This window comes from Telmatherina bonti (genome assembly GCF_933228915.1).
Source record: "Telmatherina bonti genome assembly, chromosome: 2".
Taxonomy (NCBI): Eukaryota; Metazoa; Chordata; class Actinopteri; order Atheriniformes; family Telmatherinidae; genus Telmatherina; species Telmatherina bonti.
The window spans coordinates 31,490,051-31,502,351 of NC_136620.1; the positions used below are offsets into that span (position 1 = coordinate 31,490,051).

Here is a 12,301-nt window from a genome sequence, read left to right on the forward strand (position 1 = left end):
TTAACACTCTTAGGTTCAGCAGTCCAAACAGAGCACCTCTAGAGAGAAGGGAATGCCTGTCGCCCCCAACAGCAATCCTCAGAGTGAAACCTAACCCTGGGAGAAACGATAACAAGAAGGGCAAAAGGCTTTCCCATGACCCTTTCAGAAAAATAGCAGCTTCGCCTCACATATTAGACTGCAGTTGATATTGTGTAGACTCTAACAGACCTGCGACTTTCCACACAGCTTTCAAGCCACAGTTACTTATCTTACCCATCAATTTTCAAAAGGCTACTGCACTATCTGGAAACACACAAGTGATGAATGTTAAAAAACATACTCCCCCCAGTTCCTCTCAGTGCATGCAACTGTGCATACATTCACAGACTAACAGAGCAGAGAAGACATACTTTTCATTGAGTTCCTGTCCATTGATGTAACGGAGGCTCTTGAGGAAGGACAGTGAGCCAAGTGCGTGGGAGTGTCGAATCCTCACATATCCCCTCACTGTCTGGATCAATCCCATGAAGCTCTCCAGCTCAGAGGCTATGTTATCTTGGGAGAGGAGATAAAAACACACCAATCACACAGACAATCAAAACAGCATATAAAATAGAAATCTGGAAATAATTTCAAAACCTCTGCTGCTACTATGATGACAACACTGGCTCATAATTAAGATATCCCAACGGTACGATCATTGCAATGAGTGCAGCTCACTTAAATAAGCAGCATCATAGCAGAATGTGATCATCAGTTTAAAACACAAGAAGCAGATGTAAAGCTGACTTTGTGACTCTGGCTTTACATCTCCTATCACTAACTCTGACCGGGAGAGAGAATTCAAGAACAACGTATATGCAACAATGTAGTAAAGTATTACTATTGTACAGCTGATTGCAGCCAAGTTAAATATCTTGTCGGCTTGTGTTTATCAGTTTGAGAACAGAGAACTACGAGTGTATAATCTGCTTAGTTGCTGAGGTAACTTAGCCCCGTAAAAATTCCTGGTGTGTACTGTCATAGTGTTAAAAGCGAGCTCTTCCTGCATAGCGGCACTCACTTCCACGGCGAATGTTGATGTCCAGATTGCCGTCGATGACAGTGCAGTCCCTCAGGGACTGAGCAGCGTCTACAGAGTCGATGACGCGTGACGTACAGACTTTGTCACACAGGCCGTTGCAAGCACTGCACTCCATGCTGCGTAGGGCAGAGGCACACGTGAATGAGAAAGTAGTGATCTTGAAAGAAAAGTCAATCAAAATCTTTTGTGAACTTTACAAAACCTTCCCCTAAAATATTATTTTCTTCTCTCAAGCTACCGAGAATTCCAGAGGATTCATGCAGATACAGTCAGGATATGATACAAGGTCACTCTTCACACGAATAGTTTAATCTTTTAAAAGGCCTCAGCTGAACTGTTTCGTGAGAGTGGCTCGCTGTCTTGACCTTCATAGACAAAACAACCGATTATAGCCAAAAAATGCTAAGTATCTGAATAAAGACTCTGTAAACTGACAAGACAAATGAAAGCGTAACCAAACCAAAGAAGGGAAAAAAAAAAAAAAAAAAAAAAAAGATTTTCTCCTACGTTAGTCACACAAAGCAATTATTAAAAGCAGGACATCCTGACACACTTCAGCTGAATCTCTTTTTAGAGTCTGAGTACTCATCTGTAAAATATACTAGTGTCAAAAACAAGGCACTGTGTGGAGAACATTTCACATAAAAGGCTGGGAAATCTAACTCTGAATCATTTATAGTCCAGTGTGTACTTAACCTTTCACACTTCTGGTTTTGAGACCTACTTTAAGAAAAGAAATGTGTGAAAAGCAAGGTCAGGTGAAGTTCAGTTCAAGGATACTTCATGCAAAAAGAATCTATTATGCATAAGTGTGCAGTGAATACAAGGTGCTTTAATGTATGTGCATACCCAAGTATAAACAGAGCAATTTAGCCAACAAATGATGCCAAGACCTGTGATTCTCCCTAAAAACAAGGTTATGCACCCATATAAATTTAAAAAACAGCATATTAAAAAGCAGTTTAATAGAATAATGCATTTCAAGCTCATCTTAATATTTTGAAAAGAGGGTCCTTACAGATTACTCTCATTGCGCATGAAACCAGAGGGACAGTCGGGCATACATTCTCCATCGTGGATGACAAAATGCGTGTCACTGGACAGGTGTACGTGGGAGCACAGGTCCTTGGTGATGCAGCGCCAGCCCTCGAACTTATAAGTGTCTGAGGGACAGTCCGGCACACACCGACCCTCGTGGAAGTAGTGGAGACAGGCAGAGCAGGCCATGTCATTGTTGGGTTCGGTGCAGCTGCCCAGGCACTGGCTGTGGCAACACTCCCCCTTGTCTGTACAGGCTAGCTTGCAGTGTTCTGGACACACTGCAAGAAAGAGGGGGGGAGAGAGAAACAGATGAGTTTAAACAAAATGACAAAAAAATGCTGACAGTCAGATGATCCAACAAAGTTTAGTGCAGCCTGAGAATACACTGAGCAATAAAAACGGTTATGATATGCTTTATATGCTCACATTTATAAATTACAATCTAAAAGGTAATTTAACTTCAAAACAAAGAGGCAGTTGGGCAACAACACAGTGTGATGGTCATACAATGATGGTTGACCAGTTCTTCGTTCGAACACCAGGAAAATGGCAGCTGTGAGAATAAATAGGTGCACATAGACCAATACCCGCATGCAAATGATTGTACCATACTATTATAAATATGCAGAACTCTTCTCTGGTTTTTAACAGGATCTAAAAATAAATGACAAAATCTGCACATTCTCACCGTACTTCCAAACCAATAGTTCTGCAGCCTAATGCAATAAAGTTATTTAACTGTTTCTGATTGGTAATGGCCTAGTAGGCAATGCTCTGCATCATTGTGACTGTTTCTGATGATTTGCACATCTCTCCAAAAAAATTAGGATGTGAAAAGAATATTAGAAACATACTTCACTGGAACACTTTTACTCTCATCTGTAAAATTGCATGCACAGGCAGATTTTTGGACTTTGACATAGTGTTATTTTATGATTAGAGAAATGTACTGAGCAGTCTTTTGTTAAAGGAGTGTTGACGCAACAAGAGAAGAGATTTCCACTGCTACGGCAACAAATCTTCAAAACTATGATCAGGAAGCACAATTCCGGTTGAATACCATTAATAATAGCTGTTATTAGGTTTAAGACTCAAACAGAATTACATCTATTTTCATTTATTTCAAATTCTTTTTTTTTCCCTGTCAAAATCAAAATGCCTGCAGCATCACATTTTCCCAAGTCTTGTTCTCAAAGTAAGCTGAAGTTAAACTAAGCTAAGAAAATGCATTCTCTTGTTTTATGCTGCGACAATGGTAGAACAGTCACTGCAACTTCCAACATTAAAGCAGATTCAGAGAAAGAAAAACAGCATCTTCCCTGGCAGTGAGAAAATCCACAAAGTAAATGTGTGGAATGTTTCAAATTAAGCTTAAGCAACAGAACTATTGAGAAGCTTCTCACTGTTTACATGGCATCACTGAGAAACAAAACACAACAATATGTTACCAATAAGATAGTTTTCCCATTGCTTGGGACTGTGCATGCTAACACTTGTCAGATTTATCTTTAAAAAAAAAAAAAAAACAATCTTGACAAAAACTTTTCAAAAACATTCTTTTTATATAATGAGATGCAACCTAATTAGGCGAGTAGCTTCTTAGTTTTACTTTCTAAGTCTAAGTAGAGCGAAGATGAGCTTGTTTTCAGGGGCTCGACAATATTTTGACTGTAGCCTATTTACTGGAAAGCTTTTTAGGGAAAACAAACATGAGGAGAGAGGGGGAAAAAAACTAGTAGTTGATCTCGAGGCACTGTAGGCAGGGTTGTCCTAGTTTCACGCCATGGAAAAGTACCTGGATTACATGTGCACACGTGTGGACTTACAGAACATGTCTGACAATAGATTTTCTGCTAATGACTGCTGGAACTGTGTCTGGTGGGATAAAAAGCTGCTCTGGGAAAATGCTGAATCTAGTATCAATATTTCTTCAGGGAACATGTGTTATGGATAATAAATCTATTCCCGATTTTTTTTTTTTTCCTTCTTAAATCTGCTTTTTATGCGAAGCAGAAATCATGCAAACAGCAAAGCTGGATCGCCCCGATGCCAGTTTATGTTTTGGAGCCGTAAGTGTTTACTATTTATTATGTTCTTTGTTATTGCTGCAAGGAAAATTTCTCCTCATGAGCAATAAGACTGAACTATGCTGAACTAAGAGGCACAGCACTTCTGGTTCCTTAGCAACCACATCCTTATACAGGCCAGAGCTGAAGGAAATGTTCACATACAAACACATTTAACAAACCTCTCTTAAGCATGTTTTGATCATTTATTGTAGGCTGATAACACCCTTCATTTCTATTACTCTACTCCAGTCATTGTCTTTTATTACTCGAGTCCACAGGACAAAAGGTGGATCTGTGAATACCGTGTGGACACAGATGTTGTTGTGTAGCTAAGGAAAATAATTTTAATACATTTTTTATTTATCTGCTAATTGAATTAACTGTAAAAAATAGCTGAGAAAATGAAATCCCCTGCTGAGCTGATGAATCTTTCATCTTGTTATACAAATTGTCTGTATGATAAGAATGTGACATGACAGTGCACTACAGCAACGCTGCAGAGCCAACACATACTCCCACAAGGCCAACTCCGGTTTCACTTCACAAGGGAAGGATACTGATCACTCCTACTCTTTGAAGTTTCTCAAATGCTTGCCTTTCTTTCTTGTAGTCAGACAAATCTAATAGTGCAGAGGAGCTTCAATTCTTTCAGGATTCTACAAATAAAAGCAAATTAACTTATTTCCTATCAAATCAAACCCTATTCCATATATCTTAGGCAATATGACTTTTCCTTTAAAGCAATTAGCTTTAGATAAATTGTGAAATCACACAGGAGTTACAGCCAAGAGGAGCACGGTTTAACTACATGACCTTTCCTATGCTATGTAAAGCTTTACACTACGCACATTTGCTCTGTCAATACAGGAGCCGAGTGGTTCAGTGGTAGTTCACAAATAGTGTTATCCAACTATTCTGGCTCCAGTCCAAAGCAAATGGCAAAGATCTTTTTTTAAAACTACAGGATCAAATGCCAACACACACACACAGGTTATCACATAACAGCTGGGATTTAATTGGAAATACGATGCTGGCATAAGTGTGGTTAGAGTGGGCAGATTAGTGTTGCACATTTGCAAAGTGAGGAAAAAACGGTAGAGAAAAAGTGAGGCTTCGCTGTCTTGGAAACCTACCAAAAGGGGGCAGCCGAGGCAAACTTGAAAGATCCCTATTGGAGGAAGTCTTTTCCTCCTTCTGCATCATTTTAACAGATTCCTCAATGAGGAAAAATTCCAAACATGCATACCTTCCGCCAGAGGAGAGCAAAGTGAGGGGGAGTCACTGTCTTAAATCCATATAAGTCGACTGGGTTTCACTGTGTGACCAAACAACCCGTGGTATCAAGGATACAATCCTCTATTTATAGATGCTTCTAATGCAGGCCTATTTCCACGCTGTTGGTCTTTACACACAGTTATGTGAGGAATTGTACGTTTCTACTACTTCAAATGAAAGGGGCTTCCTGACAAGAGGCTCCATTTAAGATAAGTTATTCTCTGAGTGGACGTTAAATATGAACATGAATAATTAAGAATCAACAGAAAATTGGGGTTTTCATCAAATTTAACATCACATAGGACATTACATTCAGAAATCGTTGCCAGACTAGGTCTCAGAAACAAGCTATGGACACAGAAACTTTTATTTAAAAAAAAAGTGGAGATAGGAATGTGTATAATGTTGTTCTCCTCATTCAGCAGCTACCCCACCCCCCCACCCCCCCTTTTTCCCTGAGCAAACACAGCCAGGTCAGACACCGAAGCCAAGCATCAGCCGACTTCTGCTGTTCGCCAGAGCACTGCGACATGAGGAGTAGCAAGGTCCATTTCATCCATAGTAAACGAAGCAACGGTCAACAGAGGAGCACCCTCAGTCACTGTAACATGCAACTCTACAACCACCATCAAATACAGCAGCGGGGGGGGGGGGGGGGGGGGGGGCGCGTCACTAATGGGCTGAAGGACAGACAAGTCCTTTGCATTGTTTGTTTTCTGATCTTAAGGCATCCACAGCCGCTGGGCTATGTGAGGAATCTGCAGAATGTTCTAGGCCTCAAAGACTTCAACAGAGAAAATGTTAATCCCTGATAATAATACAGGGAAATGCTGGTAACTCCAAAATGGGGGTTATATGAATGACTCTGGAGATGTGGAGTTTGATGAGAAAACAAAATAAAACAGCTGAAATTGCTGTGAAAAAAGTGTCTTCTCTCTGCAAAGGTGGCCTTGAATTTATGTATAAATAGGGGAATTTGGGGTATTGTGACCCACAGCTCTTTAACCACGCTGTACCTCCTCTCACTCCAGTCTGAATTCATAAAAAAAAAAAAGCAGCTTCCATCTGATGACAGGATGGTAGATTTCAATACGGCTTTCTTTCAGCCGGGTCATCTGTGTGTATATCAGAGCAGGAAGTTCTGAGCTAACTCCTTCCTGACTTTATCAAATAAAAATGGCAGTGCATGCAGGGAAGCGGATTGTAGTGCATCACTGTTTCTCATCTAAATGCGAGTCATGTACTGTTTGCTGGAGAGCACGCTGCATTAAGTAGACTACTACACTGTTTGCAGTGGGAGGCTTGTGACACGTTTACTGCCAGCATGCCACTGCCACCTCCGAAGATGAAGCGTGCTGTAAAAACACAAGATGTGTTGTGAAATGATAGTATTTATCCAAAAAGCGATCGCAGTTGGCAGCCCGCTGGGAATCATTAAAAATCATCTGACAATAATTAACTGTTTCATTCTTCGTGACATCATCAAAGTGCAGCATGTTTGCCTTGTGTCACTGAAGATAAGTAGGAAGCCTGACAGACAGTTGGGAAGTCATTCATTATTCACACTAGGGCTCAGGGGAGTAAGAGGTAGGAGGGGGTCGTCTGAGAGGAGGAAAGCTGGGGTTAAACTAGTAGCTATGTTTTGGACCAATAGGAAACTGGAAGGGGAGGTTCTAATCCCGATGACTGACATGTTATTGAGTCTGGAGCAGAAACGGTAAACAAGTCCACTCTTGAGCAGGCGTTGGGAGGGGGAGTTGTAACCATAGTGATCAAGAAATTACTGTTCCACAGATTCACAGAAACCATAAGTTACAGACATGCCTTGATTCACGTTCTACTTTTTTTTTTTTTTGTAATAATATTCTTGTAAACAGGGTTGATGTTAAATTTTTTTTAAAAGAAATCTTCCAAATGCATAGAAAATATTTAATTCCAGTCAAACATTATAAAATAATATACTTAATTTCGGTAGATTAAACACTAAACCTTTGCATTTTATAAAACAGACATTGTTAGATATTGAACAGAGCCACCACATATTGTAACCCATGTAATGAGTAATTTACAGTTGAGCTGAAAATTAAGCATCAGGATCTATCCATCCTTCACAATAAAGAAAGACCTAAAAGCCATTTCGAAGCATTCATAAATGAATTTATCCCCACATTAACCACAATTTCCCTAAATGGTCAGTCCGAAACGCTGAAGTAATCCACAGCACTGCGAAGATGCAGGAATGCCCAGTGAATCAACGATATGGAGTTCAGGTTGCAAAATCTGAAATCAGACAGTAAGAGCGCTGAGCACAAGTACGGTAGCAAAAAACCAGGAACATCACAGGCTGCTGCAGCTGCGATTGTAGGCTGCATAACCCACCCCCCCCCCCCCCCCCCAAGCTCCATCAGTCCACATCCTCATCCGGCAACTCGATCTTCCCCAGGAGCCATCAGCCAGACACTTGTTAAAACCACATCAGCCCAGGCAGAGAGAGAGAAGATGCTTCCTCCACTCACAGCCAAAGGCAAACCGCATCATGGATTCCACTACTGCTGCTTTACTGCTACAGCAATACAGCCTCAAGTGCTGGGAGGGACTGATCTAATCCTGTGTTTTTAGGGTTTTTTTTTTTTTGTTTGTTTGTTTTTATCCACCTTTTTGGGCTGCCTGGACAAGTTTGGCAAGACTGGCCATTCTGCTGACCGGAGCAGTCGTGTCCCCCCCCCCCAATCATGTCTTTCTCGGATGAGCTTGGCTAAATCTCTGTTCAGGCCTTCACACAAAGGTGTGGTTGAGCCCAGTTCTCCCTGTCCCAGCTTTTCTGGGTATCTTCCACTCCTGTGCCCTCTAAAGAGAAGCAACGTGTTTTTCACACAACTATGTGCTGGTCTGTGTGTTCAGGCATGCGTGGCATTTCCCCTCACTCACGTCAGTCACAACAACAACAACACACATATACATACATACACGCACACACCTTTTTTCAGCCCTCAGGGCTTAAGCCCAGTCTGCAGCTGTTGTTATTGTTGTTGTTGTTGATTGATTGCACTTAGGAAAAGGACACAGGTATGTGGCACCATCTCAGGTGTAAGAGCTTGGTGCTTTTATTGCTGCAGAGACAGGTCTGAGAGCTTGTTAAAGAAAGAAAAACATGACAAAGACTGATAAATATAATGCTTGTGGATATTCTGGCATCCTTCAACATAAGCAGTTAGCAATAGTGTTCAAACACCCATATTCTCTCTCACTTTGATCATTTTATATTAACTAGGGAAATAACCTGAATAAGATTTTGAAGTACATAACAACAACATCAAACTCAGCTTTTATAGCTTAAAATATTGATAATATTAAAAAATATATATATTAATCAGTTATTCTGGTAACTACTCTAAGGATTTCAAATTCTGTTTGAGAAGAGCATCTGATGATGGTGCTGTGTAGAACTCATCAGTGGGGTCACGTCCCATAGCAGGGACTGGACCCCGAGCTGAACTCCTGAATCCCACAGGCATTATTTCTTGTATGATGGAAGTCTCCGAGTCACAGTTCATCTCCCTCTGAGTCTAATTTGTAGAACAGAGATGTGTCTGCGGCAAAATTTCCTCTAAAGTCAGCCAACTGTCCAACTTATTTTAAGCACTTAAACATGCTTTTGTCATTGTTTATACATAGAATTATGCATATGTACACATACACACACTGTTGTGCGTATGTATTCATCAATGCATAAACAACTCCGCACAGTCTGCATGTTCTCTTCATGGGTTCTCTATTAGTATTGAAGCTTCCTCCACCACCCAAAAGAATAAATAAATTTTAGATTATTCTGTAGCTCTAAATTGTCCTTATGGATGAGTGTGAGCGTAATTCGCTGCAGTGATGGAAAGGAACAAATCACATTTACTCTAGTTACTGTAATTGAGTAATTTTTGTGCGCAATTTGTAATTTTGAAGTTGTTTTTTAAATGGCTAATTTTACTTTTATACAAGTACATTTTGAGCCAAATATTTTACTTTACTACACTGAAAACCTCCACCGTTACTGTACAAAATTAAATTCAGAGAAAAAACATCAGCTTGACCAGGCGCTATGCAGACATCCCAGATTGTCCATCTTTGCTGCTGAATGTGTGCATGCACATGGAAGGAACTCAGAAAGTACTATTCGTCTCATTAACCAATGCTAACTTGCTATCAGATTGGTATCTATGACACTTCAATAAGAACAGTTTTTTTTTGCTCTTTAGTAGAAAAAACATGTTGCAAATAACCATGTGCAATAGTCTTTTTTAAGATTTTTACTCTGCATCCAAACTAAGCATATAATCATCAGAGCATCAGGATAGCAGGGGCTTTGATGCCAAGGCATATTTGTGTAAATGGCCTTTTAAAACTTGGTGGCACACAGTGCCCAGAATTCACCCTGGCATGCCGTCTGGCACACACTCTCCTTGCTGGCACACATCTGGGTTTAAAATGGTACATCCTCTATTCACATCGACTTCAAGGAGGTCCTGATCCCGGTTAATTTAAGCAACATCTGCCTTGACTAAAAAGCTTGTTGGAATTTTTTCGACCAGGTCAGAATAGACACATACTTGTGTATGTATATTTAAAAAAAGAAAAAAGCTAAGTGGGTGGTGTAATATGCATAGTTTGCACTATGACTGACTGCAGATTACTGTCTTTTTTTTTTTCTTTTTGTTTTTTTTTAAGTGACAGTGGTTGGTTGTCACCACACACAGACCGACTGCAATGAAATATGGTACGGGCTTTTCTTTGGGGTGCAAACCTCATAAGTGCGTCTTTGGTACAATATGGTTTCAGTCATTTTTGGGCTAGGTTTTATTTTCTCTCTGTATCGCACAGTATCTGTGTGAAGTTGCCACTTGTTCTTAAATTAAAGCAGGGACAAATGGGCTCAGTGTTGGCCTTAGTTAAAAAGAGACATTCAGATTATTCTGAACTGGAGAGCTGAAACTGAGACTTTAGGCTATTACTTTCAAGTGAAATGGCCTGATAAGATAGTCCCAGGTGGCATAAAACAGTACTCTGTCTGAGCACTAACTGTACAAAGCTTCATTTCACACAAAAGAAGGTTTAGCCTGTTATTAATACAAAAACCCTTAGCTTGTTTTGGCAGTTTCCTATCTGCACAAGAAGTTAAATCGCTGTTAAAGTTAAAGCTTAAATCACTAGAAGACCATTGATGGGTATTCATTGATAGCATTTACCCAAATAATTACCATAAAAAAGGGCCAAGATGACCTTAAGACCTTTATTGCAATGGGGTTGAGGATGTCAACCCTGCAGAAAGAAATAAAGCAAAGTAAATGTGAACTCAAATCAGGCTAATGCGTATTAGTAATAAGGTAATAACAGCATTAAATATAGCTACACTAAGTCTTGTTGTCAAGTATAAAAAAAGTAATTGTTTACAAGTTTGTGAGCAAACTGAGGGTTACGTCAAACTCCAGTAAATTTCACTCACAGGCTCAACAAAGACACTGCTCCTCATTCCCAACCTTTCTTTTGCTGTTAATCAGACTGACTGTGACGCACGTTCCCCGATAACTTCTGGCCTCAAACACAAACACTACAGTCATAAAGCAGAGGGTGGAAACCATGTCAGTGACAAACTGCAGGCCCATATCTAATTTCTACTATATTTGGTTTGGGACAGTTGCGAACTGATTACAGTATCATGCATGAGCTGGACTCAAGAGCTTTACAACCCATATATCAAGTGTGAGCCAAGGTGAGCAAGTTCATGAAGCTGGAGACCAACAGCCAGAGATGAAGCAGACTATGGATAAAGCTGTGTTTGGCTTCATTTCTACCAACAGCAGAAGAGGTTTGCCAATGTGGACGGAGCAGGACAGCTCACAGACCCCCAGATGACCCACACTTCTCATTGGCTGTAAGTGACATCATGGGTCTATCCTCATTTTTCACCTCCTCTTTCCGGAGAGAGTGGAGAATTAAGTTCTTCCTCCTCCCCTGCGTTCTACAGGCTGTTCATCTCTCTCTCTCACTATCACACAAAGGCACACACAAATACACTCAGCTTTATTTGCCCCTTTTAGGGACCTCATCAGCTTCAGGACGAGGGAAGAGGGAGCAAACAGCTATTAGAGTATGTGGCATGTGCAAACCATCTAACATTTTTCCTCATCCATGTGTGGTGCAACACTCACATGAGGAGGCATGCATGATGCAGAATGACACACATACCAGGGCACTAATACTCTGCGTACATATATATATATATATATATATATATATATATATATATATATATATATATATATATATATATATATATATATATATATATATATATATATATATATATATATATAGGAATGATCTTATGTCTATAAAAAAAAAGACATGAGATGTTAAGTAATACACAGAAGAAAGTATAAAAAGTCAAACTTGATCTACTTCACTGCAACCAACAAGTAGTGGTTTCTAAAGATATTTTTATCTTTTGCTGTGCAACGCAGGTGTTCCATATATGAAGAGACAGGAGGCCCGGTGTTTAATGAAGGTGGCTAAAGGGTGTAAGTTGGTCAGTCAAAGGACATCTGTCTGCTCTGTAACCATCAGATGCTGTGTTCAGGCCATGATAGCATCCCTCCGTGAGAGATTAGCTCTTAGTCAGATTAAGGAGTCAGTGCACGCAGGAGGTAAAATGTCATCACAGCACTGCAGGAGGCTGCAGTGCATAGGAAGCACGAGGCAGGAGGAGGGTCTGTAGGGGCTAACGGACAGATGGAGAGGGATCTTCTATATTCTTCTGCGTAGACTCCACAAAGACAACATTTTTAAACATTTATAAACC

General features: G+C 40.2%; 1 protein-coding gene across 1 annotated transcript in view; it reads right to left on the bottom strand.

Moving 5' to 3' along the window:
* Nucleotides 1–12,301, bottom strand: part of igf1ra (insulin-like growth factor 1a receptor) — a gene marked incomplete at its 5' end in the record, with an annotated part of 70,765 nt that overhangs the window by 16,858 nt on the left and 41,606 nt on the right. Inside the window, 3 exons of the mRNA XM_079250678.1 lie at nucleotides 393–537; nucleotides 1,046–1,182; nucleotides 2,085–2,385. Of these exons, the coding sequence (XP_079106804.1) occupies nucleotides 393–537; nucleotides 1,046–1,182; nucleotides 2,085–2,385 (583 nt within the window). The remainder of the gene's footprint in view (nucleotides 1–392; nucleotides 538–1,045; nucleotides 1,183–2,084; nucleotides 2,386–12,301) is intronic.